At 37.6% G+C, this 13,998-nt stretch overlaps 2 protein-coding genes across 13 annotated transcripts in view; one reads left to right on the top strand and one right to left on the bottom strand.

The window, feature by feature from the left end:
- Nucleotides 1–13,998, bottom strand: part of LOC106505750 (uncharacterized) — a 742,696-nt gene that overhangs the window by 672,056 nt on the left and 56,642 nt on the right. The gene's annotated exons all lie outside the window — the stretch shown is intronic.
- The window catches only part of KCNMB2 (potassium calcium-activated channel subfamily M regulatory beta subunit 2), a 313,395-nt gene that overhangs the window by 238,419 nt on the left and 60,978 nt on the right, over nucleotides 1–13,998 (top strand). For all 5 annotated transcript variants that reach the window (XR_014824341.1, XM_084990362.1, XM_084990363.1 and 2 more), the window contains exons 3-4: nucleotides 2,953–3,123; nucleotides 5,117–5,312. Coding sequence is in view for 4 of the 5 variants with exons in the window: in XM_084990362.1 (XP_084846488.1) it covers nucleotides 2,953–3,123; nucleotides 5,117–5,312 (367 nt within the window). In the remaining variant the exon portion in view is untranslated. The remainder of the gene's footprint in view (nucleotides 1–2,952; nucleotides 3,124–5,116; nucleotides 5,313–13,998) is intronic.

Here is a 13,998-nt window from a genome sequence, read left to right on the forward strand (position 1 = left end):
TTACCAGCACCCAAGATAAGTTTGTGAACTTGCAATGAACTTTTTGTTCCTCCAAATTTCTCAACTTATCCATTAATTCAATTGTTATTTAAGGATGACTTTCATGAGTATGTCCCACCCCAAACGCCACTTTCATTTTGCTGAGTAATATTCCCATTTCCCAGATGTGTTTAAGCTTGTGTAGAAACCAATCATTTTCCCTCTTCTCTGCACATTCCAGGGCATGTGAAGAACATTTGTTAACCATTTCCAAATTGTGATTTGTTTTTAAATTACCCATTTGAATCATTTTTATATGCTTCCTATTCTAGTGACATAGCTGATTGATGGAACCGCGTCTCTTTTATGGGAATAGACTGACATAAGTGATGTGGTGTGACAGCCTGCTACTCCGGAACTGAGGCTATCGCTCCCTGCTTGCTGGCTTCCACCTACGTGAAGTGCAAATCTCAATGGCAGCCATCAGAATTAAATACACTTTGATAAATATTAACAGCAAAGTAATATATTTATTTAGAGCAAGCCTTTGAAGACACTCAGACTCAGCCAGTCTCCACTTGCTTCAGAAGTCTGGCTTTTTAGCTGTGAATGGGCACTGATTTTTTTTTTTCACTTGGTTTCATAGAGGATCAAGTTTAAGGGCTTTGATGTAAATCTTACATTTTCCAAAGAAAATCTCAGAAAAGAATAAGGAAACTTAAGAGGATGGGTGGTGGCCAGCCTATGGAAGTCAAAAGCAGGGCAGGACAGCTAATCCAAGGCAGTGGACATGGGAGCTACAGAGTAATGAAAAAGAGCTTCTAGCCAGGAGGAAAATGGCCAAGAGTGAGTGAGAGTAGAAAGGAGCCAGGTAGGCCTCAGCCATGAAAAGATGAACAAAGGTCTCTATTTAGCTATGATTCTCCTACTACAAAGGCCTATTCCTCAAGGAAAGAGTTAAGATTTGTTTAAACTATCTCATGAACAGAACTTTTAAGTAATAATAATAACCTAATTGGTTAATTTTAAATTTCAGTAACTATTTTTTTTTTTTTGGCTTTTTTTAAGGGCTGCACTGGCGACATATGGAAGTTCCCAGGCTAGGGGTCAAATCAGAGCTGCAGCCGCCAGCCTATGCCACAGACACAGCAACTAGAGATCTGAACTGCATCTGAAACCACATTCACCATAGCTCATAGCAATGCCACAATGCCAGATCCTTAACCCACTAAACAATGCCAGGTATTGAACCTGCATCCTCATGGGTGCTAATCAGGATCATAACCCACTGAGCCACAACAGGAACACCAATAACTACATTAATATATACTCTTCCTTTAAATCTTTTGGAAATATAGATGTTCTCACACCTCTATAAGGAATCAAAATATTCACCAACCAGCCCAGAATGAACCAGATCTCCCTCCAGAATGTATGGCCACTGTAAATACCAGTAAGGCCATCCTGGAATACAAAGCTGAATAGAAGCCCTGAATATACACACAAATAAACAAATAACAGGTATTTCTTCCTCCTCTGCAAAGTTCCACATTCGATTCTAATTCTTTTTCAAGCAGCAAGAGTGATTAGTGATGAAAATTTAAAAGGAAAATCTGAAGTTTCTCTCATGTATGTTGGCTTTTTGTCTGAAGCTTAAAGTAAAAATGGCTAAGAGGTTTTGTTTTTTGTTTTTTTTCCATTTTCAGCATTCTATTTGTCCTCCTCTCTGTTCCAGGTCCTAAAAGCCAACACCTCTTCTACTCCCTTTTGCACCCCTGCCATCCAAAGGTCCCTTCTCAAAATAGAAACTAGAGGAGATCCCCCAGATCCTTGGCCACCTGCCCTTTCAGAATCCCTAACTATTCCTTCCCACACTCCTTCTGTATCTTCTCCAACCAGCCAGAGACGCCAGCAGCTTCTCACTTCATTTTCTGCCTTTTCCTCCTCCACTCATACAGTTTCTACAGTATTCGCTTCCTTGGCATTCTATGCTTTAGAAATTCTTTGGAAAAGAACAGAAAATTTTGGATGTTCTGATGCCCATGTCATGAAGCTATCTATAGCTCCACACACCCATTTTTAAATGGGAACATTTATTATATACTTCATGTCAGACATTCTCCTGGATAACCTATTTATGTCATCTCATTTAAACATAACAATGTAGTTACACATTATTTCCATTTTGCAAGAAATGGAATCAGAAAGGCTAAGGAATTTGTAGAAATCACACAGCTGGTAAGCCATGAAATCAGGTTTTGAACTAGGAGACAGTGTGACTCCAATCAGTTTTTTCCTACCGTAAATTGCTGCTCAAAAATAAAAAGCAAAAATACTTGCAAAACTGTGCAAACTTAGAGTCTCTCCTTGATTTAACTGACATTTTTCTAAACTCACTCAAGTAAACAAGAAAAGGCAGCTAAGTCACCTCTGGACATCTTCACATTTCTTATAAATCTCAAGCCAACAGAGCCCGAAGCAATGCTAAGCTTGAGAAAAAATGCTAACCAGAATAAATTCTATTACTACTGAGGGTAAATAAGGTATTAAATGGAGAGATTCCTGATATGTTTCCATTTATTTGAATTAGTGCTCCATTAGGTATTCAGAGAGGCTAGAAAAAATCAATGATGATCAGCTGGATGGCAAAGGAAACAAACCCAGAGCGTTATTTTAAGGGCTGAAGGATTGTTTTCTTCAGATTTAGAGAAAAGGAAAAAGTATTACAGTTAGACATGGACCCCAAGTAAATAAATGAGGCTTGTTTCTACTCAGGGTTGAGGTCAGGGCAAAGGTGGATGTGGATGTTGGGAGGCAGTGGTCACATGCTGGGATCCAACTGCACTCAGACAGGTTTGGAGGGCCCCTCCTGGCCTCTCTATGCCCTGGAAAGGCCTGGGCAGAGACTTACTCTCTAGAGGTGTGCTGGTTAACTGTGCACTGCATGTAAGACTGTATTATTTTCAACCTCAGAAATATTTACCAAAAAATCAGGGACCATGACCTCCTGGACAAAAGGAAAACTGTCACAGCACTGAAAGCAGGAGAGGACCGAGCCATTCTCCTGGGACTGGCCATGATGGTGTGCTCCATCATGATGTACTTTCTGCTGGGAATCACACTCCTGCGCTCATACATGCAAAGGTAATACCATTGGGTTGGGACGCTGTCTTTTGATTCCCTTCTCCCTCCTCCCCTCCCCCCTCCCCCAGCTTATCATTCCTGAGGTCCTCTCTTACCTTTTCCCTAAAAGGAACTTTGAGCAATGCCTGGCATATAATATTTGTCAATACGATTACATCATCATAATAATAGTAACAACTCTCTGTATAAACTACCTATTACATGCCAGGGACCTGCCATATATTAGTTGCTTAATTCTCACAACTATTTAAAAAAAGACTGTTAACCCTTCTTATTTAAATATTTGCCCTAGGTTTACTGAATAGAGAGGCAATTAAATACTGAGTTGGCCAGTGAGCTCCCTTCTGAGTAAGCCTCATGATAAATCTACACAGTATCTCTAGCTAACTGTTGTTCATAAATTGAACACTTTGAGCACAGGAAAACCCAGCATTGCTAAAACTAATGAGGAAAGTCTCACAGTACGTCAGCTTAAAGAAAACGAGGCCCTTTCAAATGAAAAATTGAGATCTCAATCCAAAAGAGAATCAAACCATTTTGTGGCATTCATTTCACCACCTAAATTAATACTTTCATTTTAGAAGCAAAATCTAGCTGAAACACAGTAATTTGCTAAAATTAAAGCTTCATCTTTCCCATTTGTGGCTGCTCTACTCTGTTTCTCTTGATGCCTTCAGCTGTGCTCCTTTCTCAATGAAAGCGCTGATGCCTGAGGCCTGAGGAGTTCACTGATTCCAAAACCACTTTCAGATCCTCACATCTGCTTAGAACCATCTAAGACATTTTTCCTCCTTGTGTAAGCAAAATCTGACCACCCCATCCCAGGAAAATATAATTTGTCACACACCAAAGGGGGTCAGAGCTAGTATCCTAGGTCTGGCATAAAACTGGACATAGAAAAGGGAGGTCCTATCAACACTGTTCAACAGAAAAGAAAGGCTATTAATCTACAAAGAAAATATGCTGTGTTTTTCTGATCACTATGGTAATCAGCTTACATTCAGAATCAAAATTTTGATTCTGGGTGTGCTACTTCCTAATCACAAATATTACCCTTGATCATAAAATTATAAATATTTTAGAATGAAAAGCTGACCAGTGGGAAGCCGGACATGTTTTGTTTTTTAGTCTTTCTAATTGAAAGGTCCAGGGCAGTGATAGGAATTTGTTATTCTGCATAGAAGGGCCTCTTTTCCACTGTGTGGAAAAGCAGCACAGCACAATGGAATAAGCCTTGACATTAGAAAAGTCTGGGTAGAATCATAATTTCCATGACTTACTACCTGTGTAACCTTGCATGTTACTTGATTTCTCTGACCCTCAATTCTCTCACCTTTAAAAGAAATTAATACCCAACCTATAGGTTGTTGGGAGAACAAAAGAAGATAATATATGTAAAGCACCAATTAGGGTGAAGTGGGATGCAAGAAGTGATTGCTCCTGGTATAATCAAAGACTAGAGTTATGTTTTGTCCCTTATTAAAAAGACTGTAAAGAAATATATCACTGTCCTTCTATCTGTCACACTTGACCTCAAACCCCTCTTCCCTTTCACCATCTCATCCCCTTCTCCCTTATATCTCTAACTACAAATCGGGCAGACTTTCAAGGTGAGGACCAGGGCATAGCAAGCTGCTTACAATGTAGAAATGCAGGGTGAGTGCAGGTTGTGACATAAAAAGATGCTGTCTTATGCTTACCAGGGAATTTGATAAGGTAAAAAAAAACTTACTTAAATCAAGCATTGGAAAAAATGATACTATATCCAATGGAAGTCATTGGAAAAGTTTTCACATGCCAGGCAAAGTTTATCTATGTCGACATTGTAGTTAGCCCAAAGCTGCTCTATTCAAAGACATACACATTAACAAGAAGATTGTATTATAGATTTGGAAGTTTCTTCAGGTCAAGATGCTGACAAATGATCCCTGCAATTACACCTTCTTTGCCCTTGACATTTGGAACTGTTCTTACTCTCCCTGTCTCTCTGTAGTGTGTGGACCGAGGAGGCTCAGTGCACCTTGCTGAATGCGTCCATCACAGAAACATTTAACTGCTCCTTCAGCTGTGGTCCAGACTGCTGGAAACTCTCTCAGTACCCCTGCCTCCAGGTGTATGTTAACCTGACTTCTTCAGGTGAAAAACTCCTTCTCTACCACACAGAAGAGACGATGAAAATCAATCAGAAGGTAGGAGCTTGGTGCTCACTTCATCTCATTCACCACCACACAGCTCTGCACTGGCTCATTTCTTTCTCTCTCTCTGAAGTTCCCCTGTGCCAGCATTTCAAAGGAAAATGCCACTAGGAAGCAAGCTCTGCCTCATCCAGTCACAGAACTCACTACACTACTTGACTCTTGCTTGGGAAACATTTACTTTATGTGCAAGTGATGGTCAAATCATTCTCTCATTTTGTAGCAGTAAAGATTTATCCTTTCTTTGCATTTAGAAGGATAAACATCATAGCCCTATTGATAGACAGACTCACTCTTTCAAAGCAAGTGTGCAGTAGAGTCATACAAATCAAAAAAACAGGTATTTTGCATATACCTGGGAGCCACAGGATAAAACTGTTTTGTTTTTCAGTGGTCACTGTCACTTAGTTATGTGGTCTTGGAGATGTGATCTAACTTCTCTGAGCCTCAGTATCCTTTTCTCTAAAAAGGCAATAACAATTACCATCTTAAAAAGTCACTGTGAGGACTACTACAATAACAATTACCATCTTAAAAAGTCACTGTGAGGATCCCCCATATAACCAAAGAAATAAAACATTTCCTGCACTGTAGGAAATCAGAACCTTGCCATTCTGATGACTAACATTATCAAGTACCTTTTCATTTATTTATTAGCATTTTGATATCCTTTTTTATATATTTCTGTTCAATTTCCTCTTTTTCCTACTGAATTGTTTCTATTGCATTGTTTCTTCTTAATATTAACCGCAGGAATTCTTTAAATCTAGATGTGAACCTACCTTGATTGTAGTATTGCAAATATCTTCTTCTGAAATCTAGCCTTTTCACTCTCTTAATGATGTCTGAATGAAAGAAGTTTCTAATTTCAATGCAACCAAATCTCATCAATATTTTTTTTCTTTTTTCTTTTTCACTCCTTTCTTCCCTTTCCTCCTCCTCCCCTTCCCCTCTCTTCTTCTTCCACTCTCTTTCTTTTCTTTTTTTTCAATTGTTTGGTTGTCCTGCTGTCTTTAAAAATTCTTTACCTACCCTGGGGCCATGGAGTCATTCTTCCAAATTGACTTCTTGATATGCTATTATTTCTCCTTTCACATTTAGAATACAACATGCCTGGAACTGATTTTTATGTAGGGATCAAGTGTCTGGGTTTTTTATTCATACAGTCATTTGTCCCAGTCCATTTATGAAAAGACCAACATTTTCTTCACTAGATTATTTTGTGACCACATTTTCCCATCTATTTTCTTGAAAGTTATCTGTTCTGTTGCTATTCTTTTAGTGTTTAACTAGTGATTACAACTTGAAATCTTGACTAAGCAAGGACATTAAAACATTTTACCTCCATTTATTCTTTTCGCAAGTTATATGATATCATTTTTATTCTACATATACTTTAAGCTCATGTAGATAATGTTATTCTTTTTTTATATAGTAGCTGTCTATTTAGATGTGTCCCCATGATTTTCCATTCTCTTATTCTTTGTTCCTTCCTTTATCTTTGGTCTTCCATCTGGGATCATTTTTCTACTCTCTGAGGAACACTCTTTAATCACTCACTGCAATATTTTCTCTAAAGAAATCTCTCAGCATTCATTTGTCTGAAAATACTTTCTTTTCATTTTCATTCTTGAAGCATATACTCACTGAATATAAAATTCTAAGTTGGCTGTTATTTTGTTTCTCTACACTGAAAACATTCCATTGTCTTCTAGTGAGCATTGATACTATTTGGAAATAAGCTATCAGTTTAATTGCTACTTTTTTGAAAGTAATCTTGGTCTACATTAAAGGTTATTTCCTTTGGTTTTCTACAGTTGAACTACTACAGTTGTGCCAAAGTGTACATTTATTTCTATTTAGCCTGCTTACTGCTCCCAAGCCTCTCTCCTTAATGTTCTTTGTCAGTTTTCAAAGGTTCTCAGTCATTATCTCATCAAATGTTGTCCATGCTCTCCTTTTTGGAATCCACTGGCCATATGTTAATTATTCTTATTGTATCCCCTGTGCGTCTTCCTGTCTCTTTTCCCTTCTTTTGTCTCTCTGTGCTTCGTTCTAGATACTGACCTATCTTCTGATTCTCAATTCTTTCCTCAACTCTGACAAATCTGTTAAAACCATCCACTGAGTTCTTAATTTCTCTTGTTATATTTTTCATTTCTAGAATATCCATTTGGGTCTTATTTTATAATTTCTCATTTTCTGCAATATTTCATCTCTTCTATTTTAAATTCTTCAACATAATAAGTAAAATTGTAGTTAAAGTTTACTTTGAAGACTTCAATATCTGAAGCCCCTATGTGCCAAAATTTTTTTTTCTTATTTATTTTCATGTTCTCATAATGTCTGGTTATTTTTTACTAGATGTCAAATATCATATCTGAACAGTTATTTATAAAATATTAAGCCTAGGTTGATGTTACAATGTCATCTTTTCCAAAACTTATTTCCATTTGTTTCTGCCAGGCCCCTAATTACACCAGCCATTCGTGATCACCTCATTCTGACTACATAAATTGAGATATTCAAGTTTGAACTGAACTGTCTTCTTCAGGTTGACCATTACTTCTAATGACACCTTTAAGAGCTCAACCCAAAGTGAATAGGAAGTTATCAGGACCCCCTCTTGAGAGGCCACTAATGAATATTTCTGCCCCTAGCTCAGCAAGACTATCAAAAATTCCATCCTGCCTTCTATAATCAACAGACACTCCCAGGGAAAAGGTAACACCAAACAATAGGCTTACCTTCCTAACCCAGTAACTCATTCTCTGGATAGCTGTCCTCTGCCTTTAATCAGAAGTACAGACATTGAAAATACAGTTATCTTCATATCAAAATGTCACTAAACCATGATCTTACTGTAGCATGAGAAATATATGAGATATTCCTTGAGGAAAAAAATAAATTATTCCCTATCTTGGCCTCTCCTCCTGCTACTCTTCCCTGAAGCTCACCAAAAACAGTAGTTTTCATAGTTACCAACAAATGGCCATGGTTTTTAGATACATGAGGCACTCCTGACAATGTCTGATCTAAGAAGACAGGAGGCAAAGAGATATCAGTCAAGCTGTCCACTTCTTTGTAGAAATATATCCAGAAGTATTTCATTTTTAAATTTTTATACTCTCTCATATATTCTTTTTCTTTAGCTTTTAAACTCAGTGACCAGCTCTTGTCAACATTACAACTAAAGCTGCTTAAGCTGATAAGCTGGCATGCTCTTATGGAGAAAATGGCAGACTAACAGTCTTCAGGAGCTGCAAGGAGGCTCAAGGGCCCTTGCCTCTCCTGGCTAAAAGGTTGACATTGGAATCATAAACAGTGGCTGAATATTAATTCACTATGGTTGCTAAACTTCTCAATGCTGATCTCCTTTGAGAGTTTAAAACCTTGTTTACCCACCAGGGATCCCCAAAGCATACCCATCTGCTTTAAGCATGGATTTTAAATGAATTTTTGTGCAAAACAAGAAAATATATCCACTTTTGGTAAGTAGTATAATACCACATATGTGGTATTTTATCTAACTGTCATAAGGAAGACAGCTACTTCAGATGAAGAATACATTCTATAAATTAGCCAATTATTTACAACATCAAACTCAGCATCACCTCTCATTTTGTCACCCATTCAGAAGCTTTCTGGGTTTCCCAAATCCAGAAAGCACACATATTTGGACCATAATTTTCCAGCCTCGGGACTATTAACATTTGGGGTGGATTATTTCTTTATTGACTGTGAAGGTAGGGTGGAGATCTATTCTGAACACTGCAGGACCCCTTGCCTTTACCTACTAGATGACTAACATCATCCTCCCTCCAAGTATAACAACTAATAATGTCTCTGAACAGTGGCAGAACCATTGCTCTAAATTTTATTTAGCTTTTAGCTTGAATGCCGAGAGATCCTAGATTTTCATCAAAGCTTGTAAGCATTGAGTTCCTCGGCATGGGATTTGGTTTAAGGATAAAAGGGAATAAACTGAAGTTGAGAATCTAAATGGGGGGGGAGAGGGACCCACATTTATTAAGTGTCTATTACATAGTCTAAACCCAGCACTACTAAGAACTTACAATATCATCTCCTTTAATCCTGACTAAAACCCTACTTCTAAAGGAATAATAGCCAAATTTTATCAAAAGCTTACAATGTGCTAAAACCCTACTTCTAAAGGAATAGCCAAATTTTATCAAGAGCTTACAATGTGTAATATATATATAATACTAAATATTTCACATGAACTCATTTGTTTAATTACAGCAGCAATTCCACCTATTAGGTAACACTATTATCTCCACCTCACAATAATGAAGCTGAGCTCAGAAAAAGAAATAATTTTTTCCCAAAGTCACACATTTGCTCCCTAATTAGGTCTAAATCAAAATCAAAATCTCTTTACCTCATCATGCTATCTCTTAAAACATAAAACATTAAAGAATCCTCTTGCGAGAGTGAAGATAAGAACTTTAAAAAGTCTAAATTCTATGAAGTATTTACCCTTCTGATGGTATATTTTAGTGAATAGGTGAGAATCCATGCCATTCCCTCATACTCCAAGAGGTGTTTAGGATCAAGTAAAAGGCCACAAGCAAGGACCAGAACTATCCATGATCCATAGCGACAGTCAAGTTTGTATATTTAAGACCAGTTTACACAGAGTAGATACTAAATAGAAGTGCACCCTGAAAAGAAGAGGAAAAATAGCCCAGAAATTGACATATGATATCCCCATAATTAGCACCTTAAATTTAGGAATATTTATTAGACATTTGCTGAAACTGCCTATAGGTCATAGATCCAGAAATGCTTCTATGCTTGACAAAGTTTAGTCAGTGCTCACCAGAAGTGAACTGAATTCTAGCATAGCTAAGGGCAGCTTTGTGCGGAAATGAAGGGAAGAATGTGCCCAAAAACAGCTTTCACTGAGCATCAAGAAGAAAAGCGTAGAGAAGGAACCTACTCCTTTCCATTTCTGAGAAAGAGGACCATGGTGAAGGGCAAGGTCAGATTATATATCTGACTTACTCGAGGCCTAACTGGATACATCATGGACCTGAGGGCTCCCTGATTTAAGCATTTGTTGGTATTGACTAATCCCAAAGCTCTATACATCTTCTATTTCACTAGTGGGTTGTTTTTCATGTTTTTTTTGTTTTGTTTTTTTAGGGCCACACCATGGCATATGGAGGTTCCCAGGCTAGGGGTCAAATCGGAGCTGCAGCAGCCAGCCTACACCACAGCTCACAGCAACACCAGATCCTTAACCCACTGAGCGAGGCCAGCGATCAAAACTGCATCCTCATGGATACTAGTCAGATTTGTTTCTACTGAGGCACAATGGAAACTCATTAGCGGATTTTCAAGGTCTTCTAAGCTTCTCCTCTATACCACATCAAGCAGAAATGCCATTTTAAAAAAATACGAAAGCTCTGGGAAACACAGAATATGAAAACCTCTCTGTAGGGACCTGTCTCAATACTGCAGGAAACCTCAGTGCACAGCAGAGTGTGAATACTCTCTTCCTCTCCTCTACCAAACATTTCAAACAGTCACACCTGCCAAAATCAAGCAGATATTAGAAATGAAAACTAAAAAAGTCTAAACTAAATTTTGTGGGATTTAATTTTTTAAAAGTGATGGTAAGGAGCACGAAGCCTCAAAAGGGAATGAAAATAACATCCCGAAAGATTCTCTCACCTCCTCTATCCATCACAAAAGTTCAGAATAGAACTCAAAAATCTGAAATACACTTGTGGGCCAGAGTAGTCCAAGGCTGCCACCTGGGGGTCTCTACATCCTTTGAACGTAGGGATTATGTCTCCTTCTCCAGCATATAACACAAAGCTTGGCACATCATACATGCTTGATAAATATGTGCACAATATTCACTGTTTGAGGACCCTAAAAAAGTCCCATCTGACTTTGGAACCAAGAATATTTTTATTTCACATGAGCAGTGTTTTTGTTTCCATCTCAAGAGCATTGTGGACCAGGATGTCTGACTACCTCAGAGTTATGAAGGCAAATGTGTGGCCCACCTCTGTGATGTGAGAGCCTTTTAGCCTCATTCCTAGTCCCACTTCATCACCCCCACCCTTGTCCTATTTCTAATGATTTATTTTAAATTGTTTGTTTTTCATGCCTATGTCCAGCACACGACCTGTCATATTAGACACACAATAAATCTTGATTAGATTTCATTACACTTCTAACCCCTCTCTGAAATAAGACACTGCCCTTTCTATAAAAACAAATGAAGAACAAATACTTCCTGCAAGGTAGTCCTGAGAATTGATAGCTGTCTTCCTACCATCATAAGGAAAAGGGGGCCACTCAGTAAGATTATCCAACCAAACACTCCCCTCCTACTGCCCCCACACATCCCATCAGCCTTTTATTTTTAGGGTGAAGACCTGTCACTTTTTGCTTCACACATGCCTAGTGAAGCATGTCTAAACAAAATCCCAACAGGTACTTTCTCAAAACCTCTGTCCATCACAAGAATGAAAATAACTTTTATTGATGTGAAAGAGTCTAGAAGGGAAGCTAAGAAAATTTCAGTTGCTTTCCCAAGATTTTGAGAGAGGATGCAACTGCTGTATCTTTGCTGTAAGGGAAAGGACAGTCAGAAGGTGACAGAACCCTGGTTTTCTCAACTGGGAAAGGAAGGGTCATGCTGTGGGGCCATCTCTGCATTTTCAATACCAAAGAAAACTTAAGAGAATGTGCCAAGCACAAAGGCTTATTAGCAAAATTCAGGATTAAGATGGGAGATGGGAGTCTAAATCTTCCCCTGAATGATTGCCTCAGAGTTTTGCTAGGTTTAAATAGTCATATATTAGGCACAAAGAATAACCTATAGCCATGGTAAAAAAATAAAAATAAAAATAAAAATAAAATTAAATTAAAAAAATAAAATTTTTTTAAAAAATAACAAATCTTGAGTGGTACTTAAGTGTCTTGTGTATATAAAAGTATTATTTGTATGTTCCTTTCTGTTATATATCAGGCAGAGTCAAAAGTTAAGTATTTCCTAGCCCATACCTCCCACCAAAAAAAGAATGATCTAAAATCTAAAAGCTCTAGGACTGGGAGTTCGCTGGTGGCCTAGCAGTTAAGGATTTGACAATGTCACTGCTGTGACTCAGGTTCAATTCCCTGACCTGGGAACTTCTACATGCCACAGGTGCAGCCAAAAAAAAAAAACAAAAAAATAATAAAATAAAATAAAAAATAAAAAATCTGTGAGTATACCCACATTTATTCTCAGCTGATTATATTTGTAGGTGTCAACCTTCCTTTGTATTAGGAACCTTACTTTAAGCCTTGTTTATGATAAATATCAGCATGCTCATCCTCCCTTTTTAACTAACAGGAGAATCTTCCTGCTATTTATAGGCAAATAATCCAGCACAACAAACAAAGCAAGTACACTCACTAATAAGGTCAGGGGAAAGAGTCATTCAAAGATACTCAATTTGCAAAGCTCATCACATTTCTTTTATGTTTTCTTCCTATGAACTATATGTCTAAATTGGTTCTGGAATTCCAGGATCCTGCCTAAAAGCTCCCATCAGTATACCTCAAAGTTCACCAATGGCCCATCTCATCTATGTCTCTGTATACAGTAATGTGAGTTATGTACTGTACAATCCTAGGAGTACGAGTCATGTTGTAAAAGTCATAGATATAAGTATTTAAATCACAACTTATAAATTGAGAATAGCAGTGAAATATGTGGCAGGGTTTTCATTAGGGTATTATGATAATTTTTCAACAGAGAATAATAGTGTTTTTGATGAGAGGCCGTAGTTTTCTAATTCACATTAGAACACTACATTAGCTAGCCATGATCATGTCACAAACCACTTTAATTCATACAAATCAGCTAAATTAATCATTTAATAATGTGTATAACAAAGGACAGGAATTTTTTTCCTACTGGGAAGCAGCTTTACCATAAAGAGGGGAAAGAGTTAACCAAGGACCTGCACTTTCCCAGAGAAGTGACTTAAATTTCGTTTTTCCTAACTTTTTTAAAAAGTTAGATTCATTGTTATGTCAGTTTCACCACTGTTCATTTACAGACCAAGGAAGAGGGTCACAAAGATTTCATCTCCTCAGAGACTGCTTTTTAAATTAAGAACAATGTATGCAAAAACATACCAATAAGTAATAAAAACTGAAAAGTTATTTAATTCCATCTGTATCTAGAGAAGAGAGAGAGAAGGAGAAAGGAGAACAGGAAGAGGGAATAGAGGGGGAAATGACATAGAGAGGTGAGGGCTAGGGGGCAGGGTGGGGTGGAAAAAAGAGATACAAAGACAGAAATCAAAGGACATAAGTATGGAGGAAAAAAAGAAAAAAGGAGAGGCATACAGAATGGATATAGCAAGAAAGATAGGTGAAAAGATCAAACGAAAAGATGTAAATTTTCAGATGGCTGCTGGCTTAAGAGTAAACTGGTTCTGCTTTATTTTCCCTTACTTTATGGAAAAAGTTACTTTGTTATGCGAATTGGACTTGAATCATTTATCAGAGCTCTTTAACTATTAATATTCCTATGATTTCTTTTTTTTTTTTTTCCCCACTGTACAGCAAGGGGGTCAGGTTATCCTTACATGTATACATTACAATTACAGTTTTTCCCCCACCATTTCTTCTGTTGCACCATGAG

This window comes from Sus scrofa, chromosome 13 (genome assembly GCF_054392235.1).
Source record: "Sus scrofa isolate SSC_HxYL_T2T_F1_AM1 chromosome 13, Sscrofa_HxYL_maternal_Yorkshire_Landrace_v2.0, whole genome shotgun sequence".
Lineage (NCBI taxonomy): Eukaryota > Metazoa > Chordata > Mammalia > Artiodactyla > Suidae > Sus > Sus scrofa.